The sequence below is a fragment of the Rhinolophus hipposideros genome (assembly GCF_964194185.1).
Source record: "Rhinolophus hipposideros genome assembly, chromosome: 2".
Lineage (NCBI taxonomy): Eukaryota > Metazoa > Chordata > Mammalia > Chiroptera > Rhinolophidae > Rhinolophus > Rhinolophus hipposideros.
The window spans coordinates 75,798,156-75,821,117 of NC_138048.1; the positions used below are offsets into that span (position 1 = coordinate 75,798,156).

General features: G+C 33.4%; 1 protein-coding gene across 1 annotated transcript in view; it reads left to right on the forward strand.

Annotated features, from left to right (window-relative positions):
• The window catches only part of ZBBX (zinc finger B-box domain containing), a 114,680-nt gene that overhangs the window by 11,887 nt on the left and 79,831 nt on the right, over positions 1–22,962 (forward strand). The window contains exons 2-7 of the mRNA XM_081074693.1: positions 1,003–1,117; positions 5,962–6,075; positions 8,406–8,496; positions 15,130–15,178; positions 16,154–16,263; positions 22,593–22,688. Coding sequence (XP_080930819.1) covers positions 1,050–1,117; positions 5,962–6,075; positions 8,406–8,496; positions 15,130–15,178; positions 16,154–16,263; positions 22,593–22,688 — 528 coding nt within the window. The 5' untranslated portion in view covers positions 1,003–1,049. The remainder of the gene's footprint in view (positions 1–1,002; positions 1,118–5,961; positions 6,076–8,405; positions 8,497–15,129; positions 15,179–16,153; positions 16,264–22,592; positions 22,689–22,962) is intronic.

A 22,962-nucleotide genomic window follows, 5' to 3' on the forward strand; every position in this document is an offset into this window, starting at 1 on the left:
TTCTATGTTGTTATACGACTTTTATATGTAGGTCTTATATACCCTATATAAGCCCAGAAAACAAATGTCCTTGGGCCTTGACTCCTCCATGCCTCTCAGCTCAGTGCCTTTATGTAGCAGAGCCTCAATAAAAATTCATGGGGTTATGAGCACATAGGAACACATATATAAACTGATAGTAGCAAATAATTTGGCACTTAAGACTAAGGACTCTATGGTATTGCCTCTTCTATTTAAGAGAGTTTGGAATTTTTTATTCAGATAAAACCTAATAGCTTTCAATGTAATTCAGCATTACCGAGGAGATTATTATAGAACCACGAATAATTGGGATACTCAGGAAACAGGGTGTTCTGAATAATTTAATTTTCTGGTTAACTTGGAGTTTGGCAGAAAAATCTGTTTTGTTTCATCTCTTGTTGAAAAATTCTTTCTAAATATGCTAATTTCTGATCTTAGGCAAAGAGCATCATTAAAATTTTCTTTGATAAATGAGGATATTAAGATGCCTTTGGGTAATTTATTACATGCCTTAATTCTCATTTTACAGTACCACATATGTTTAAAAAAAGAGGTTTTTAAGTTTGGATTGTAGCTATAAGGTTCTTTTCTTTTCACTCTATTTAGCCTTGGATATTAGTTTTGGATGGGAACAAATACCTGATACATATTTTTATAACCTTAACATAGAAAGAGCCAGAATATGTGTTCTATTTATCTTTATGAATGCATTCTTTACTTTCAGTTGAATATTTCCACAGTCTTTTACCACATAATTATTGGTAAAATTTTATTTCCATCAGATATATTTATAACTTTAATAGTGTGTACATTTATATAACAATTAAGCTTATGTCATTTTTTATTATTTAACCTTTGATTTGGCCTTTTCACTCATAACTATTTCTGTTTTTAAAATTTCATTGAGTTATATGTAGTTTCGAATTTGTAAGTTAACTGTTTTACCTCAGGCATAATTATTTTATCTTTGTTATTTTTCAGAAATTTCCATAAATCAATAATTTTTAGACAATATTAAGACACTAATCATGAACACCAAAGACTTTGTAGTTCTTCCATGGGGAAAACCTGGACATTCGGTAAAGCTGAAATATAAGTAAGTGTATACATATTGACTTAAATAGAAATAATTGACTTAAATAATTTTCTGTATATTGTAATGTATTCTTTTTACATGAGGCTATTTAGAGTTTAACTCAAATTTTGTCAATTCTTATCATCATATTCTTCACAGCTATAGTTTAAAAACTTTAAAAAATAAGGACTAAAAATATTTATGCCACAAGAATCGAAGTGAAAAGCTATAAATGGAGGTTGAGCTTACTAACTATTAAAGCAATATAACGGAAAGTTACAAATACTTTTATGACACTTATTCAAAGTTAAAAGAGAATTACTCTGAAGAAACTGAAATTTAGGAAGATTATTAGGGTGCTTGACCTTTAAAAGAGAATAGAAGGTAGTAACTACCCTAACACTTTGCGTAGTTAAAAGATGTTTTGTTGAATTTACTCTTCCCAAAGAGACTATCTTCTGCTCTAGATTACCTGGTGGATGTACTCAGCCAGAGCCAAGCAGATCTGGGTATCCTGGAAATTTCATGACCTGGCGGGGTACCAGAAGTTTCAAGATACTGTCTGCCTTTGAGATCATCCAGAGTCACTGGAAATTCCCAAGTCCTTCCTCTCAAATATCACTAAAGGCCAGCCAGCATGGGTTGGGAACAGACTGTCAATTTTAATTTCAGTTTTTGAATTCTCTGATCCAGATCAGTAGTTCTGTGGTTATTCATTGTCTTCAGATCTTTCCTAATTCTCCCTTTACTTTTGAGATACTGTATGTAAAATCATTGTGTAAATTGGAAAATGTTATATAAATTTATGGCATTATCATGATAAGGTTTACCGTTTTTTGGTGGGGAGCAGAGCTATGCAATTGCTAGTATTACCACTTTTTCTTTTTTATAGAAAAAGAGAAGGGGGAATGCATTATTCAGTTTTGGTGACATGTTTCAAGTCTGTGTGTGATACAAAGTGTGATCAAACAATATGGTGAATGTTTAATGAAAAAAATATTACAGTAAAAGATGCATTGAAATTAATTCCCTGCAAAATATGCCCCTCACTTTGAACACACTTTTCCCATTGTTCTTGCCACTTTCTGAAGCAATTCTGGAAGTCCTCTTTCGTGAGTGTCTTTAGTTGTGCTGTCATCGCTGCCTTGATGTCCTGAATCATTTTGACTTTGGGGAAGAGCCAGAAGTTGCATGGTGCCAGATCCAGTGAATAAGGTGAATATGGACACACCATAATGTTTATATTTGACAGAAATCGCCATATACCAGAAGTGACATGCGACACGGAGCATTGTCATGATGGAGGATGATTTACAGCACACTTTAAAACACACCTTCTCTCAATCGTAGCTACCACCTGACTGGACTGACTGCACCGAACAAGTTGAAACTTACCACACACACTGTTACTAAAGTTCGACATACTGCTTCCCATATTGAAGATCTCTGTCTTTCCATTGGATGGTACTTGGCAGCAGCATTCACTGTATTTTATGATCATAACAGAAAGGCTCTGTGTTACACATCGATTCTAGAATACGGCAATTTCTATCAAATAAAAACATTATGTTGTGTCCTCATCCACCTTATGGAAAGGTAAATGTTTTGAATCGACTCATGAAAGAGGACTTCCAGAAGTGCTTCAGAAAGTGGCAAGAATGATGAGACAAGTGAGTTTGAAGTGAGGGGGAGTATTTTGAGGGGTATTAATGGCAATGTGTTTTTCACTGTACATTTTTTTTAATTTAAATGTTCACTGTATTGTTTGATCTCACCTTGTACTTACAAACACTCATCTAACAAACATTTATTAAGTACATGTTCTACATACTGTACTAGGGGATGGTAGATATAAAAGTAGGAAATCACAATTTTTGCCCTCAAATAATTTGTACTGGATGTGAATAAGTAAAATTACATTTATGACATAGTGTGAAACAGGATGTGATGTGAAAGCACAGGGGGCCATAAGAATATGTCCCAAACTTCTGAGGTGAGGTTAGAAGGTCTCCAAATTTTGCCTGAAATATGCTGTTAGTTGGCTAGGTACTGGGTGAGAAACTTGGGCAAAAGCACAGAGACCACATAATTTGGGGCCTTTCAGACGTATACAGTTGGCTAAAGTTTATAGAACAAAGTTAAAGAGAACGGCAGGGTTGTATAGGTAATAAATTAACTTGTGTGCCACACTGAGGAGTTTGGAATTTATTTTGGAGATGCAGGGGAATCACTGTTCTCTGGCCTTTATGTGTCCCTAATCCACCCGTGATCCACAACCTGTATAAACTAGGACGGTAACACCTACTCTATGGTAATTGCTCTGGAGTTCCCATTCTTGGCCTTTCCTTATTCCAAGCCTATTTTCATTTGACATCCTCTTCACAATTGTCTTTATGTTTTCTGACATTATGGTGTTCTCCAATTTCTCACTACCTCTTTCCCAGCTCCCAACCCATTTCAGTGGGTGGATTTGTTGTGTTGACATGGTCCAGGATCAACTTTAGTTTTTCTTGCCTGTCCTTCTGTCTCTGTAGTCAAGGCTGTCTCCAAGAGGAATCTTTTGTCTTGTTTCAGATCCATAGAATTCCACCATAAACTTGAACAATTGGTCAGTAGGTCAGTCCTTTTTTTTTTTTTTTTTTTTTTTTTTTTTTTTTGTTTAGTCTCACCCCTTTCTTCTACCACAGTGGGAATTTCAGAACCATTAAAGTTTTCTAAGCAAATGAGTGACACGGTCATATTTGTGCTTTTGAACTCTTCCCCTGGAAGCCACATGGAAAGTGTTATAGGCCCTTTGATACTTTGAGCAGGGAGACCAGCTCAGGGACTAATTATGAACTGTGTCTTCTGCTCATCCCAGCGTGATCCAGTTCAGGAAATGGCATCATTGTCTTTCTGATCACTCAAGTAAGAAAACTGGGATTATCTCAGATTTCTTTCTTGTTCTTTGCCTGGTCAGTCACCTACTTCTGGTCAGCCTCTTAGTCCAATTAATTCTATTTCCTTATTTTCTCAAATGTTCCCATTTTTCTCGCCACTGTTTCTATCTAGTCAGACCAGCGTAATGTCTCTATTATTAAGATTACTGACATAGTTTCCTCACTGGCTGCCTTACTTCCAGCTTTGCACCCTGTAATTAATTTTCCATTATACAGCCAGAGTAATCTTTCTAAAATGCAAGTCTGATCAATTCTCTTAAAACCCTCTAATGATTCTTATTGCTCATAGAATACAGATCCCAATTTCTCATCATGACCTTTGTGGCTATTCATTATCTTTCCACTGTCCACCTCAGCAGTTCCATTTCCTGCCACCTTTCCCATCCTGCACTTAATGCCTGGTCACACAGAACTTCTAATTCCTTGGCCGACACATCACTCTTCTACTTATGCGCACACTTTCTTCCTGGAACACTGATCTCACCACTTCCCTTTAACTGATAAAGTCTTTTCACACCTTATGGCTCACCTCAGACTTCACTTTCTCCAGGAATTGTTCTTACATGCCCAGGGGCTGGGTATGTGGCCTTTCTGTGTGCTCAGATACCTCCCTGTACAGCTCCAATGAGAGCGTCATCATACTATGTTTCAATTACCTACATGCTTGTCTGTGTTCCTTTCTATACTGGAAGCTCCACTGGGTCTCATATCATATCACCTACTGCAGTACTTGTATGTAGTAGGGGCTGAATTCCTCCTTGTGGAGCAGATGTAATGAAAATAATGTCTCCTCCTCAATATCTTTGCCAGTTTCTCTGAACCCTCCGGACAGCCTTTGCCTCCTATCACTTTCCGTACAGCTCCCTGGATTGTGTCCATTTTGGGACATATGTTTGGCCCACTGCTCTTTGGTGACTGCTCATCATCTCTGTAAATTAGTTGCCTTTTCTGATCTTCATTATTCTTGTTTCCTTGCCATAGCATGCCTGGTCACCTATGTTACATGATTATAGTAAACCACTAGTAATGTCATAATGAAGGAAGAGGCTTAAATTCATGGTAGATAATAAAAGCTAGAGAACTAGGTTGGCTTAGACCTATGAAAGAGAGTTAGTGACTAATGCTGAATAGAGACTAGAATTGTAAAATGAAGAAAATGGCCTGTGTTAAAAGCTTGATGAGCTTCAGATAATATCAAAATCTCTTGTACAAGAATCTACAAGGGGGCTCTGCTCTGTTCTCAACAGGTCTCTTCTTATTGCTTTTCTTTAGAGGAAATGATAGGTTGGGCTTGGCTCAGTTCTCATTTAATCCTTTTAATGGCTTCTATACCAAAACTCTTAATGGGTACTTTTTCCCTAATAGGCCCCGAGCAGGCTCTGCTTTTTTGTTGTTGTTGTTGTTGTTTACTTTTTGGATTATACATGTCTGACATAAAGGTAGAAATTTATTGAAGGCTTCCAAGATGATCAGTTCAGCAAAAATGTGTATTCTGCCTATACAGAAAAAATAAAAGTGATTTTAAACACTGTGCTTCAAACTACTTGAATCCTTAGAGGAAAGACAGTATGGAAATTAGAAAATAATTTTTCTTTTGTTTCCTATTCATATGTCATAGATATTTGTTCATGCATACAGATACAGTGTATATATAAAGTGAATTATGATTCGAAACTTCTAGCAATGTAATAGGAAAAGCAAAAGTCTGACATCTGAAGAGATACCTTGCTTGAGGAGAATATTAATGGAAGGCACTTGCTAACTTTAGAAACCATATTTCAAAGAAATACAAAGAAGTTAAAATACTTCATCACAATTTATTATTCATAATTCTACTTAAGAGAAAAAATGATATAAAATTATTTTACCTTGTTTTTGTTTGTTTGTTTACCTCAAATAAATATTCTGCATTTAAATCTTTTTCAGAAATGCTCAAGAACTGAGGATGGAGAAAGTACAGTTAGAGATGGAGAACCAAGAGATGGAAAAGAAACTACAAGAATTCCATTCAACACGGAACAGAGAAAAGGAAGAAAGAGTGTAGGTGACATTTTTAGAGAATTTCAAAGGGATAAACAAAATTATTTAAAGAACTATTTTATGTACTATTATAATTCCTATAAAGATCTGTTCTGAATGAATAATTTCTGGTTTTCCTAATGAATTACATTTCCCCTACTACTTCTATTTGTGTTTCTTATATAAGGCATGCTGTTTTTTAAAATTATTATTACTTTTGTTTCATCTGAGCCTTATATGCTCTTGTATTTTCTTATTTCTTTTCTTATGTTATTCTTTTGAATGTTTAGGACAACAATGCAGAATTTACCCTTTGCTCCCATAAAATTGCCATGAACAGAAGATTGCCAGTTTATATGTAGAGTCCTTTTTATTTATTAAAAGTCTTTTGGGGCAGGAGTGTACATGTACACATAAAAGAATCATTCAAATCCTCAATATGTTTGAAATATTTTTAGCAAATGTGCTTTAGCTGAAATTTTATAAATGATAACTCTCCAATGTTATGCTTGTATATCTGTACTAATTTTACTGAGAATTTGACTTCATTATAAAAATAATAAATAAATATGATTAAAGTTGAATAGAAGTGATAGTTACATAATGAAAGTCTATCTCTTAGCTGTAGGCTGACACCCAGCACATTTTGTAGCACCAGTTTTAACGATTAAATTTTTCCCCTTCAAATGTCTTATCTTTTAATGATTACATATTATTTCTTTGGGTGGACATAATAGCATTTATTGTTCAAATCTTTATTAAGTTTTCAGTATTTTGATTATATGTACTGCCATGAATATGCTTATATATATATATATATATATATATATATATATTTTTTTTTTTTTCCTTGTACCAGGGATAGCAAAAAAATGTATGCACATGACTTGTATTCATCTTTTGTTATCGGTATATATTGAGTATTATAATTTTAATACATTTTTTTTCCTTTCTTAAAATGTGTATACATTTTTTTGGCACCCTCTGTATTTGCAACAGTATCTATGGGGTAAATTCTTACCTGGATAATTTTCGGTCAAAGTATATATGTAACTTACATTTTGGTAGACATTGGAGAAATTGTTTTTCAAATAGGCTTCAAAAGTGTGTAACGTTGTCCTGTACAGAATGGGAGTGCATGTTTCACATGCTTTCGGCAGTACTGACTATTCCCAGGCTCTTTGTATATTAGATTTGCTTTTGTTTGCTGCTCTAAGTGATGATCATCAAATATCTATTAAGTACCTTCTGAACCATTAAAGAAAATTCAAATATTTATTGTAGCTTCAGTAGCATTTATCTTTAGAGCCTAGCTTTTTGAAAAACATTCAGGACACATACACACCCTCTCCAAAAACTGAAGCATTGGTTTAATCCATGCATCTCAATGTTGTACATTATCCCAGGTGACTAAGTTTATTGTGTATCTTGCTGCTCTTCTCTTAATGATCCAGTGGCCAGTTCTATTTTTTTTAACCTTCGCTGCTTTGGATTTCTTAGTGGATCACAAATATGTCTGTGAATCAGAGTTTCTGAAATCAGCCCTCAAGAATGAATTTTCATTAGCTCAGGAACCTTTTCTAGATATTTTTTTAAATGTTCTAAAGCTTGACTGCATTTTCAGATTAGTTAAATGTTTTTCTAAGGTCACGTAGATAGTAAATGTCATAGCCAGAATGAGAACCTGCCACTCACTGGTTAGAAGGTTATGAGTCCAATATTCTCATCTTGACTTTATTATTTATTATCTGCGACATTGCATATGTTTTTGTCTCATTATTTTTAAAATAGGAATTGGATTCACTGCCTTATTAATTTCAAAAACAAATGTGAAGCTCAAATAAAAGTGCTTTGAAAACTAAACTATAAAACTAAACAGTGTGCCTTCTCTGCAATCCCTGTTACCTTTCAATGGGGCCTCATTTGAAGTCTTAATAAGGTGTTGATCACTTAGTAGATCTGCTGAATATTCTTATTATTTTGCTTCCTTTTCCTCTTTACATTTGTGGACCCTTAGCTTTTAAAAATATATGGCAATCTTTAAAATGTCTATAAATCCATAAAGCTATCTTTAGTCATTATAAATGACTAAAAAACGGAATTCTTCATCTGTTTGGACATTTCACTGTTATTCATTTTGTCTCAAAAGTTCCAAATACGATAGAGTTATATTTTAGAATTACTGAGGATATTGTGGCATTCTTGACATTTTATTTTTATTTTGTGGTAGTCTGTTTACATGTTAACAACTGAATTTCCATTTCCTGAAACAGGGAAAATACATTTGTTTTCATTAAAAGGAGATGTGTATTTAGTAATTACATTTTGTCTTCTGTTTATATGTATTGAAGGTCAAGTGAATATCACTGGAAATCTGGAAAAGTGGGCAAATTGGGTAATCAATCACATATAATGTCACAGAATAAAGGAAATGTTATTAAGGTAAGAAAATACTATTTGATTCTCTGGCAATTTGCTAAGCAAGAAGATATAAATTATTTTTTCAGATCTTGCATTCCCTTTCATACTTAAGAACTTACTGTTTTGGTTTTAACAACTTTGCATGTTAGGGTATTGTGATTGAAATTAAAATTTTATAGGTTGTATACAAGTTTCATCATTCAGATATGTTTTTGTTTTTCATCTGGAAGTTGATGTTTAGAAATTCACCTTGAGTTGAATTTTTCTAAACCAATTTTTTCCATTCAATTCTGGTTTCAAGTGTGTGAAATAGAACTATGTAGTTCTATATTAAGGTGAAAGCTATAATTTAATGTACCAAAGAACAGATTTTTATCCACCTCTGTATTATATCACATTGGTTTAATGTGTTTGTGTTCTGTTTGAATAGTAATTATTATTCATATACTGTTGATTGTATGTGTAAAGATATCCAAGGAAAAAATTCTTACAGGTTTCCAGATAGAATTGTTTTATTACTATCTATCATTACATTATAGGTATAAGTAAAACCAGAGTAAATGTATTTCTGTACAGAAAACTGTTTTGCTTCTGGATTCTTTAGTACAAGATCTGTGACTTTGTAAGTTTTAACTTATACAGCTTTTTCTTTTTTTATATAACTATCATTAAACTTTCATTGGGCAGTTGGCATCTATAAACATCTTACTCAGTGCTTCTAAACTTTTTGGCTTTGAAAAATCATTTTATTCTGTAGTGTCATTCTCTTACTGAAATATGTTTCTTTAATTTTGGGATTAAAAGTTTTATAATTTGCTTTGCATTATTTATTACTTCTTGAGATAGTGTTCCATGTTTCTGATGTTATTGTAAATATATTAAAAATGCTGACTGTAATTATTGACTTCTTTTTCACTAGCATTTATTAAGTGCCTTCTTTGTGGTATAATGAATTATCCTTATTCTCAAGGGGATCCTCATCTAATTTGGAAGGTGATGCACCTATAAAAATATATAGAAAAGTCAGTATGTAATTTTTGCCATAGCTATTTAGTGTATGAACCAATTAGTGCTTGGGAAATAATAGTTTAGTTCTACAAATATTTGAGAATCTACAAGATCTACTTGTAAGAAAAAAAGAGATGAATAAGTCATAATGCCAGTCCCCACAAACCTCATGAATGAGTAGGAGGATGAAAACTTGGAGGAGCAGGAAGCTGTTGAAGGTGGGTATAGAAAGTGAGCTAGGGCATGGGGAAAGGCCTGGAATATCAGACTCAGGAGTCTTAAATTTTTCATTGGGTGAATGGAATTCCCTGAAAGCTTTGGAAGAGGAGGGTAGTGAGACTAAGGTGATAATATATGATGGTTGATTTTTTCAAATATCCAGTCCATTTCTAGTTAATAAATACAGAGAAAATGATATCTAAACTGTTTTGATTGTGCATCATATCAATAAATAATTTATTTTGAGCACGGACTTTCTACCCATAAACTATTTATTTATTTATGTATAAAATGTGTGTGTGTGTATACATATACACACACACGCATACTTGTTTACTATTAGTAATATATAATACTAATATATATAGATATCTATATCTATGTGTATATATATATATATATATGTTTACTAATATGTCATGTGCATTGTAAACCAAAAATTGAAAATTAATCAAGGATAATATAAATATCAATAGATGTTTCTTTTCTACTTTCTGGCCTTTTCCTGAACTCCCTCAGGCCTGCATACATGCTATTTTGGAGGCCACTGCTATAGAAGCAGAGAGATTATTTGGAAGACTATTGAAATAATCTAGAGATCAGATAAGAAGAGTCTGAATTAGAATGTAGATAAAGAAATATAAAGGAAAATATGAAACCAAGAAACAGTGAGAAAGGAGGAAGTCAGATATATAACTATAAGATTTCAGGACACATTGACTAGGAGATAAACTAAAGAAGGAAGTCAGAAAAAATGTTCTGGGGTATAGATTTAGTGCTTCCTTCCTTCCTTCCTTCCTTCCTTCCTTCCTTCCTTCCTTCCTTCCTTCCTTCCTTCCTTCCTTCCTTCTTTCCTTCCTACCTTCCTTCCTTCCTTCCTTCCTTCTCTTTTTCCTTCCTTCCTTCTCTTTTTCCTTCCTTCCTTTCTTTTTCTTTTCCCGAGCTTTATTGAGGTATAATTGACAAATAAAATTATAAGATTTTTAAAATGTACAACTTGATGATTTGATATATGTATACATTGTGAAAATATCCCACATCAAGTTAATTAACACATCCATTATCTCACATATTTCTTTTTGTGCATGTGAGAACATTTAAGTTCTACATTCTTAGCAATTTTCAAAGATTTAGAGTTTTATTTTTGAATTCTCATGTGTTAGTTGAAGCTGAGAATGTAAATGTGTTTCCTAAGAATTTATAAAAAGGAGAAGAAAGGTGTGAAGGATAAAGCTCAGGAAGGGCAGCTGTGAAGGGTGAAGCTCAAAGAATATAGAGGCAGAGAACTTTAATATTTATTCACTAACTGTTTTATTCCAGTCAACAGGTTTCCTGCTTTTTCTGTTTTATTCCATTTAGTGTTTGTATCACCCCTAAAAGACAATTGTTATTTTTCCAGTTCCACAGAGGGAGTAATTATACATCAAATAAGTTTAACTTGCTCATAGTCAAGTGTCAGGACCAAGATTTGGAATGCAAGCTTTCAGGCTGATTCTAAAGTAATTTGCCAGCTCTGTAGTAAAGGGAGTCTGAGAAGAGAAAGAATGAAAGGAATAGAATCAAAGTAATATAATTTTACATAAGATGAAAGTGAAGGAGGGTGTTTTTAGAAAATATGGAAAAGTCAACATTGGCTGATACATTGTGTAGTGGAAAAAGTTTTGAATATAGTTTTAGACCACTGTTTGTCCTCGGGTGCAATTGTACTCCCAGGAGACATTTGTCAATGTTTGGAGACATTTTCAATTATCACCACGAATAACTAAGGTGATTTAAGATTTCTTTGTTCTTTTGTTTCTTTTTTTTTTTTTTTTTTTGTTTTGTTTTTGCTAATGGTATGAGATGGCTATAGGACAGGGATGCTGTTATACATCCTATAATGCACTGGGAAACTCTGACAACGAAGAATTGTCTTGGCCAAGGTCAAGAAACCCGGTGTTAGACTTTATAGATTAAATTCCTCACTCATTTCATTAACTCTGTGGTTTAACTCTGCAAGTCATTTAACCATTCTGAGTCTCTGTTACCATTTTTGTAAACATGCATAAGAATACTTGCTAACTACTTCACAGAATTTTGAGCAATGTGTGAGATAATAGGTGTGAAACCAATTGTAACACTGACTGAAAATCACATTAGGATGTCTAATGTGAGGGTCTATTTAGGGGTAGCAAGTTAGCTCAGTTGGAGCATGGTGCTGATAACATCAAGGTTGCCAGTTTGATCCCCACATGTGCCCCTGTGAAGCTCCGTACAAAAAAAAAAAAAAAAAAGTTAAAAAAAAAAGAATTTATGGAGAATGAGACTCCATTCTCCATAAATAGACTCATATTCTATTTATGGAGAATGAGACTTTCTAGAAACACTGAATTTGATTTGGTGATTGTATTATTATTAGATGCAAACATATTTTCAAGTCGTTGAGAAAGAAAGGTAGGTGGCAATGAGTAAAGACAAGTGTTGCAGTGACCATGAGAATAGAGGGTAATGTCTCAAGGGTTTAATGGGATCAAGGAAGGACTTCATTTTATTGTATTTTAGAGTCAGGGAGGAAATGTGGGTCAATTTGTAGTTGAGGAATGGACTAACTAGTGGAGGAAAGATTGAGGATGCAAATGAGAGAGGTGCCATTTGCTGGGGGTCTAGTCTTTGAAGAAGAGAGGACACATTTTCTCTGAGATAAGAAAGATGGAAGAGAAAACAGGTGGCAGTAGGGGAAATGTTTTAGAGGTTTCATTTAACAGCAGGTGAGGTAGGAAGCTGTGGCAAACTCTTAATGGGAAGACCTCAGCATTCTTAGTAAATTTGAAGGTAAGATCATCTGCTCAGATTAAGGAAGAGAAATGGGGTGAATTTGAGTGTTTTGGAATAGAGAAGGTTGGGAGCAGCCACTATGGCAGTCAGGATTGAGGTTTAGCAGCAAATGATAAACGGATTGCTGAAGAGCTGGAAGAGCCCACTGGAGTTGTTCAGCATGTATTTGTAGGGGGCCCACTCAGTATTATGTCATCACAATGGTAGGTAGAGGTGGGACGTCTAAGAGGAAGAAAGTGAGGTGATCATGGTTAGCACTGAGAAACTCTTGAGTTTGGGCTTTGAAGGTGTGGCCATTCAGATTGCTGCTTAGGTTCAAGGTTTTGTCATAATGGTCTGGTGGCTGAAGAGCCATTTAGATGTTCACGGTAGTCAGTGTGTTGGAGGGTTTTTCAGCATCAAGATGTCAGGCAAACATGGACATTGAAGTCTCCACGATCATCGCCCAGAAATGCAATAGAGACACTGGACAGATTCCTAAAGTTCAGCTGGAAGAGGATCTTGGGTATTGATAAAGGCAATAAGTGGATGGTGAGGACCTTTAGTAAAGGTGACTTTGCTGAATGATGAGAGCAGAATATTCTAGAAGCAGCACTGGGAAGCAAACAGGGAGAAAAATTTTTGTCTCTAAACCTGGTGAGTGAAAGGGAATAGAAATGGAGCTAGTTCCTCTGGAAAGTTCTGTGGAGGAGGTTGTGTCTAGGAAAGGTGTGTCCAGTTAATGTGAACTTTTTGGAAGACATTTTTAGGAAATATTTAAGACATAAGATAGTTAAATGACTATTTAATAAGAGCTCCGTGGAATGGCAGGGGAGTCTAGATGGCAGGACAAGCAGTAGAGAATGGCAAAGGTTAAGTAACTGGATTAAGAATAAGAATATTTAAAGAGGTTGCTTATGGGAGAAGTGTGGGCCCAGCATGCCATATGAGGGCATTGGTGGGAGTTTGGGGGCATCTGTGAATGCCAGGGAGGCTAATGATGACAGCATAGCTTGACCCCAATGACCCAGATGATATGTCTGTGTGGTAGAGCCACTAAGCTGTCCCTGACCTGTGATTTAGCATCTGCTGGTAGAGGTAAAAGAGGGTTAATAAGGCATAGGCTTCAGTATGTTGAAGTACTGATGTTTGGATATATATATAGCTGCATAAATATGTATATACATATGGATATGTGTTGTGGTGTGTGTGTGTGTGTGGCCTTGGTTCAGCCTCACTCCACCCTCACCTCTTTCCCAGATAAAAATTAGACTTAGAAGGAAATTCTGCTTGCCTAAAAATAGCAGCTAGCAGTTTATTCATTGTAATATTTTTATGCAGTTTGAATCATTTGAGGTAAATATAACTATATTCATAGAACAGAAAATATTCTTCAAAATAATAAATACAAATTACAAAATTTCCCTAATAATGGCTTCAGTTCACTTTGACAAATCCATTCTGCCCAGGTTGCCTATAATCATATCGATCTTATTGCAATTCAGGTGTATTGTTAAGGTAATAATATTGGATAATTCGGTTATGACAAATGAGATTAAGTTATCAGCACCTTGTATAACATTGTCAGTTTAAAAATAAAGGTGTGATTCACTAAAAATTGATGATTTCAATCCTGTTCTCTTTTCTTTTGTGTTTGATACATAGCATCTGAGTAGCTACTTAAAGAATGTGAACAACAAATGCCCGTTTAAAGCAAAACCACTAGAATCAGTGAGAATAATTAGGCCTAAATTTTCAGATGACTGCAACTGGTATAGGCATAGGCGTAGAGGCAGCCATTGTTCTCATATTCTCATATACAAATTGGGCAATTGAGCATGCAAACTGCAAATCGAAAACCCGGCATGAATTGACCGTGTCTGTGTAAATGTGCACCATCATCTATATTCGTTTGTGTACTTTGAATGTTGGTTTTAAAAAGACCAAGCCCAGTACAGGCAATTGGCAAGTCTACTTTATTTCTTAAAATCTTAAGATCCAAGGATTTTAAGTGGTTATCTGAAATACCTAGCAGAGAGCCTCATTAACTCATTTTGTTTTGTTTTGTTTTGTTTTGTTTCTTTTGGCTACAACTTGGGAAAGTCAAAAATCACAAATAATATATTTGAAGGTTAAGTCTGAGATGCTTGAACACCTGGTTCTCTAAATTGGGCAAATAAGATAATAAGATTGGTGTCCACAGTTATGTAAACAGACTAGCTCAGTCAGAATTCAGTTTAGACTCAGCCTACAAATATTAGGCTTTCTGTCTTTCAGAAAGATCAGAGATAGAAAAGTCTTTATAGTATTTTAAGAGTAATGCTTTCCTAAAAATCATTTCATGATGATATATAATGATTTTTGTTTAAACATAATTTATGGAATGTTTAAAATCTGGTTTATATGTATATTTCCAAAATTTATTTTCTTTTTATGAATTTTCTCTTAATTTAATTAGAAGATCTATATATGCTTTAATGATGATCTTTTCTATGAATTTTATATTATTATCTCAAATTTTTTGTTCAAGATGCACCAAAATGTTATCGCTTTCTAATATTTTTGTTAATAGCTTAAACCATCTTTGAATAATAGAATGTATAGTGACAAATAGTATTTATTTCATTAATACAGTTTTCTGCTGGAAAAGTGAAATTAAAATTACTGAAGGAGCAGTTTCAAGGTAAACAGCTTCCCACTCTATTACTAGATGCTACAGATATAATTCATTTTTCTTCCAACTGAATTACATAAAAATTAAAGTACCGGAATTGTTCATGCAATATAAAAAGTACAAACCCCTATATTATGACTCTTTTATCTTTGATGTTCAAAATACATTTTATTTATGTATTTTTTTGGGGGGGCTTAATTTTATGTCAAAAATGCCAACTTAGAATATGATTATAATATAGCGTTTTTCAAAAGTGAAGACTTTGCTTAAAATTTGTCATTACACACTTTAACTAGGAAGATCATTTCACAGTATAAAATTACAATTTGAAATTTTACTCTAGGAAATTAAGAGAATATTGAAAAATTCTCTTATATTTTAATATATCTTGACAATAGCAAAAACCATAATCAATTTTTAATTTATAATAATTCCAAAGAAATAAGACTTTTTTATAGAGGATAAACATTTGATTTGAATGGTTAAGGTAATTTGGTAGTTCTAAAAATATATATACATATATGTAATTTATATATATAACATCATATATATACATATATATGTATATATATGTGTGTATATATATACATACATATACATGTATGTGTGTGTGTATATGTGTATATATATATAATTATATATCTAGATCAAACTAAAGCCCACACAGGACATCTTCTGTAATAAATTATATATAATTACAGAAGATGTCCTGTGTGGGCTTTAGTTTGATCTAGAGATGGGACAGAATGCCATAGGAATTCTATCAAGAACATAGTTTTTAACTGTTACTACATTTTGTAATTTTATATGTCTAGTACTAAATCTAGTTCAAGAGTGGATATGAGTGGATGTGTGTGGCCCTGTGGTCACGAGGGGCTGGAGGGAGACTGTGGGCTCCCCAGCCTACTGGGAGGATTAGACTTGGCTAAATACCAAACATCGTATTTTAAAGTGATTAGTCTGACTTATTTTTTTTTCTTCCAGAGGCAGTGAGACAACCACTTAATTATAAAATGGCAAATTCCTCTGGAAGTGAAAAACCCAAGATAAAGGGGAAGGTTTGTGGACAGTGTGAGAACAAAGCTGCTCTGCTAGTACGTACATGATAATAAGATATTGAGATAGAACTTTCGCATGGTCTCTGACACCTCTTCCAGCTTAACCTGCTTTAGTAGCCATATCCTTGTCCTTGACAGTTATTAAGCGTGAAGTGTGCGTGCTGCTGGGGAAGGCCAAGGACACACTGAACCTCTTCCTGTTTAAGGTCACACCTTAACTCTTATCCTCTCTGTACTGGATCACCAGCCCACAAATACTGCGCAGTAGCTCCCATCTAAAACCAAAACCGAAACTAAAAACAAACATTCTCCTTGGACTTCCACATTTCCCTCTTTATCTCTTGCTAACACCTCTGAGGAGTTAGTGACTTCCTGTCATCATATTTTCTCCTCTCATTCTCTCTCTCTCTTATGAGGAATAATTTACTTACTGTGAAGAGGACAGATCTCAAATATACAATTAGATGTCTTTTGACAAATGTCTCTATACCCATCATGATCATTGAATATGCCCAGAAGTTCCCTTGTGCCATTTCCACTTATTCCCTCCCATAAAGACCACTACTGTTCTGATTTTTAACACCATTCATGTTGTGGTGCCTATTCTTGAACTTTATGTAAATGGAATTGTGTGGTATATATTCTTTTGTGTAAGGTGTTTTTTTTTTTTTTTTTTTTTTTTTTTTTTTTTGCTCCATGTAGAGGTTGATTCACACTGTTACATTTATCATTGGTTGTTCCTTTCTGTTACTGAGTAGTATTCCATTGTATAGATACACCAACGTTTATTTATTCATTCATGTGTTGAATGACTTGGTTGTTTCAGTTATTTTTCTTATTGTTTTTAAGGCTGCTGTAGACATTTAAGTGCAAATACACCATAATTTAAAAGTTACCATATTTAAATATATAGTTATTTTAACTATGTTTTAAGTATACAGTTCGGTGGCATTAAGTACGTTCACATTGTTGTATGACCATCATCGCCATCCATCCAAAGAGCTCTTTTCAACAGAAACTGAAATTCTGTCCTCTTTAAAGAATAACTCTACATACCCCCTCGCCTCAGCCCCTGGCAACTACCATTCTATTTTCTGTCTATGCATTTGACAATTCTTGGTGTCTCATACAAGTGGAATCATGCAGTATTCATTCTTTTGTCACCATTTAGTTTTGTCCTTATTTCACGTAGCATAATATCTTCAAGGTTTATCCATGTTGTAGCATATATCAGAATTTCCTTCTTTTTTAAGACTGAATTCCATTGTATATAATTTCCACGTTTTGTTTATCCATTGTCCATTGATGGACACAGGTTACTTCCACCCCTTACCTATTGTGAATAATGCTGCTGTGAACATGGGTGTACAAATGTCTATCCAAGTTCTTACTTGCAATTATTTTGGGTACATACCCAGAAGTGGAAATGCGAAATTCCTGTTCTCTCTTAAACCCTCTCCTTTCAGAAATAGGTCTCCACGACTGCCCAGCAACTCCTCCTATCAAGGTCATCAGTGACTTCCACATTCTTAAACGCAGTGGTCAATTCTCACTTCTTATCTTAATCTATTAGTAATATTTGACACAGTATTCCTCTCATTTCCTTTGACTCTTCAGTTGGCTTCCCCTGAGATACCATTCACCCTTGGTTTTATTTTACTTTGCTAGCTGCCCCTTCTCAATCTTTTTTGTTGGTTTTCTGTGTTCTTGACCCCTTAACATTGGCATGCTACAGAGCTCAGTCCTCAGGTCTCTTCTTTTGTCTGTAGCTATACAGGTAACTCCAGTATTACATGGTTGTTAGGTTCCTAAAAACGCCATTATGCAAATCCGCGTGATATGAAACAAAGAACTAGTACAAAAAGGGGTTAGGTTCCAAAAATTGAAAAACAAAAACCATACTGTTATGTTTTTATAATTAAGAGAAATATCTTTATTAAACCAATTTTCACCAAAAATATATTAACATGTATTAAATGTTTTCTTCGTCATCACTACTAAGCACTATGAACTGAGGACATTTTCTTTTTGACAAGATATCTTCATCCTCTGAACTTAATACTCCATGAACAAAATGGATTTAAAAGTCTAGCAAATTTTAAAATTCTGCAGTCAAATCTGATGCATCCACACTCTAATGAAAATTTTCAAATGAAATATCTTTTGCTCTTAAAAGCTTTTATTATGTTCTGTGTTATTCAGGAATGTCTCTAATTTCAAATGAGATGTTTTTTGCTCTACAAAGCTCTTATTACACTCAGTGTTATTCAGGGATTTCTCTAATTCTCAAACTGTGTTGGAGTGAAGCTGTGTTTTAGGATGCCGTGTTGTAAGAGGGTTTTCCCCAATTCTCGAACTGTGTTAGAGTGAAACCGTGTTATAGAAGTGCCATGTTATACGGGGGTTACCTGCACTTACTCTTTAGGTCATTTCGTTCACTTTCTTGGCTTTAAAGACCATCTCTACTTTGCCAGATTTACATATCTAACTCATATCTCTCCTCTGAACTTTGAACTCAAGCTGCTTAATTAATTCCTCTACGTGGCTCACAGGAATCACTAACTTACCATGTTCAAAAATGAACCATAATTTATCTCCAACAATTTTCCCTCCCACAGTTTCCTCATATCAATAAAGGTCAACTCAGATGTTACCTACCCTGACAGATCTTTGTAAAATAGCAACAGCTCAGTTGCACACTCTAGTTTCATGAAGGTCCTTCATTCATCTACATAGCAGTTATCACCCTTTAATATATATTTATTTATTTTCCATCCACCTATAATGTAAACTTCACGAAAGTGGGGAATTAGTTTTGTTCACTGCTCTGTGCCCACTACCTTGAATTATGTCTGCAATTTAGTAGGTTCTCAACAAATATTTGTTGAATAATCATTTCTTTAAAATTTTTCTTTAATATAGACTTTAGATATATCTTCCTTTCAGCTAGTATTGAAGATACTCCAATAACTTTTGTAATTTAAAATATTTAAAGCACACTTAGGAAACAGGTCCCCCCAAAACATTTAATGATTATAACTAACATTGTAGATTATGTTATAGTTTCAGAGAACATAGCCATAATCACTCTGATTTATGACTATATTACTAGCTTTATTTCATGGTAGTTTTAACTGGACTGAAAGAGTTAGAATGCTGTAAATCTAATATAGAGCTAATAACAGTATTAAATGAAAAACCCTGGCTGTTGGTAAAATGTTCTTACTATTACGTCATACTATTTTCTGAACAAAATTTAAGGAATCTTAGTCATTTGTACTTATCTAGAAATGTTTAAAAACATAAACGAATGCTAATGTTCCTGAAGTTGGAAATATGAAAGCTGAAAGAGACTTACTTGTTGAGTTGAATTGTTGAGGTCCATTGTTCATAATCTGAAAAGGATTTATGTAGTAGCTATGAGGCAATATTTTTATTGAATCCTATTCTGTACTGAGCCCTTTTTAAAGGCCATGGAATTTGAACAAATGATATGTAGTAGGTAAGACTTGACCTGGAAATAAAGCATCTCTTTTTCTGTAGAGTAGGAAATGCAAGAAAAAGGGCATCCCAGACAGCATAAATGGTATTTGCCTTTACTGGAAAGCAGATGAGTGACATGTGCAATAATTAAAAAGCTGATTTACCTGAATACTATTGTATATAGAAGCCAGGATTTAGGCCCTAAACATACTTAAACATTTCACTAAGATTTTAAGAAAGGATATTCTTTGATTCGAAATGAAAATAATATCTTAGAATGCTTGTCAAGGCACAATAATAAGTTATTTAAAAATTCAAACTAGGTAGGCAGATCTAATTAAGCAGACTGGTAGTGTTGAAGTGTTTTTAACTTCCATCATTCTAGATGATAATGCTGACTGGATGATTAGAGTCAACCTTTCTATATCTTATGATAGGGTCTTTAAGAGGGAAAGATTGTGTATTGGGGTAGGGGTTAAGAGCTTGTGCTTTGGGGAATTGAATCTCAACTTTACCTGTTATTAACTATGTGACTTTCAGCAAATGACTTCATTCCTTCATATTTCCGTTTTCTCATTTGTAAAATGGAATACTATAGATAACAGTAGTCTATACCTCATAGTTATTGAGGATAATGAATAATGCATGTGAAGTATTTAACATTGTGCCTACTATATTGAGAGGAGACAATAAATTGTGTATTATTGTTGTTGGCACATTTTCTTATGTCCTGATGCATTCACATACATTGGTGGTAAAAATAAAATTCCAAACTTACAAATTTCTTATTTTTTTTAAAGAAGTTACAGTAGCTTTAGGCTGTCTCTACATGACAAAAGTGAAATGGATAGTTAAAAATTCTACATTAATTTGGCAAATTTGGATAACTTAACTCAAATAGATTCTGAAGGTTTAGTACAACTGATCTAGCCTTAATCAATTAAAAAAATGTTTGCTAAAACTGCACTTGAGTATTCCATCATCGAAGAAGTATCTGTAGTGGAATGGAATCCTTATCTATATTTTAGTATGTTCTTGCCAATTATACAAACTGCCTAAAAAGATTTTCCACTTGGCGGTCATTTTAACCCAATTTAAATCCAAATATGCTTGTATAACAAAATATATAAGCTTACTCTGCAACTCCAGCTTTGATCTTCCAGTTTACAAAATCTGTTTAACTACTTTCATTAAAAGTCTGTTTTTGACAAATACTTGGCTTAGAATTATATGTTGAAACTGATTTTCAGTCCTCTATAACATTGTGAGAACATTGTCAAATATATATGTAAGAAATGTATTAAAATATTAAGTAAAATAAAAATTATGCAGAATACATTTTGAAATCTACATTAATATAATAATACTGTCCTATGTATGTGAAATTATAGTTTATTAATTGATTTTGCACTTGAAAAAATATGGATTTAGGTAATGTGTTTGTCATCATTTCTCTGAGAATATATCTCTTGAAGAAACAAGAGTTGAAAAGGTAGGACTTGTTCCCATACCAGTAACAGTGTTTATTTTTCCTCTCCTTAAATTAAAAATCCAGTTTATAGCTAATCACATTTTTAAAAATGTATTTGGAATTTGACAAATACTGGACTAGTGCTATCATTTCAAATACTGGATTTTATTTTGCTGCAGATTTTATCAAGGTTTTTTTTTTCAGTGAATGATTAGCACTACAAGTTATGATTAATGATTGATTTAATGATTAGTGGGTTGTGGGTAAAATCTTGAGCTTTGATCCAGACTTTGGGGTAAAGTCCTGGCTCTGTTAGCTGTACCTGGACGGATTTTTAAATATGTCTTTTTGTTACCTCATCTTCACAATGAACATACAATGATCATCCTAAATTTAAAGCATTGTTTTGAGTTTTAAATGAGATGAAAATATGAACTGCATTATTCAATTTATCCCTAAATTTTAAAAAAATTACATTTTAACACTATAGAGAATTTGGAAGGTAAATGTAAACTTGTCCATAATCATTTCATCATAAACATTGCTGACATTTTGATGCTGTTCCATCTAGTTTTTGTTTTTGTTTTTTCTTTTTTAAATGTGTTTTCTTTTTATTTATTATTTATCATTTTATTAAATTTATTAGGATGACATTGGTTAATACAATTAAATAGGTTTCAAGTGTACAATTCTATAATACACCATTTATATATTGCATTGTGTGTTCACCACCCAACGTCAAATCACCTTCTTTCAACATATATTTGACACCCTTTACCCTTTTTTACTTCCCCTCTTTTCCCCTTATCCTCTGGTAACGACTAAATTATTGTCTGTGACGATATATATATATACATGTATATATATATACATATATATATATATTTTTTTTTTCCTCTTATACTTTCTTTTCTTTGAGGGATCTTCTAAGAACACTTTTTAAACCATATTTTGAGAATCATCAATGAAGGAGTACTAATCAAAGATGTGTATGGGGACATTCAGAGGCAAATAGTATATATATCATTTGAAACTAATTGTGCCCTGTAAATCCATACAGAAAGATATAAGGACTCCTAAAAATAAAGTAGTTTTGATTCAGAGATAATGCTGTTTAGTTTTTACCAGGTACGGAAGTTTGACCTGATGCTGCTGAGTTATTAATGATTTATTAAAAAACTGCACATAAATATATGCACATATACCTAAAACTTATATTCTACCTATTTATTTTGCTGTGAGAGTAATTGGTTTACAAGGTACTTTTTCTCCGAATTGAATCTTAACTCTTGGACTTTTCAATTCTGATGAAATCTAGGTATGTAATTGGATAAAGATAATTGCAATGGCATCTGTATTCAAACATTTTCTCAAAGTCATATAAGATACGATATTTTGAATATCTTTTCAGGTATGCCTTGAATGTGGAGAAGATTATTGTTCAGGATGCTTTGCTAAAATTCACCAGAAGGGGGCACTGAAGCTCCACAGAACAACTCTTTTGCAGGTATGTCTTTAAAATGTACTGTAGTGAGTGTATTTATAGAATGTTTCAACACAAAAGACATTTAAAACATGCTTAATTATCTAGAATTTAAGATGATTTACATTAATTTCTAAAATTCTATTATATACAGACAGTCTTTACATATATCTTAAAATTATTTTACTGAACACTAATCTGGGTTCTATTTTGCTGTTTAAACTGTGTTTTAATATAGCTCCTGAAACACTTAGGTTGATTAGAATTTTTAGATTATGCATTCTATCTGTGAACTTGA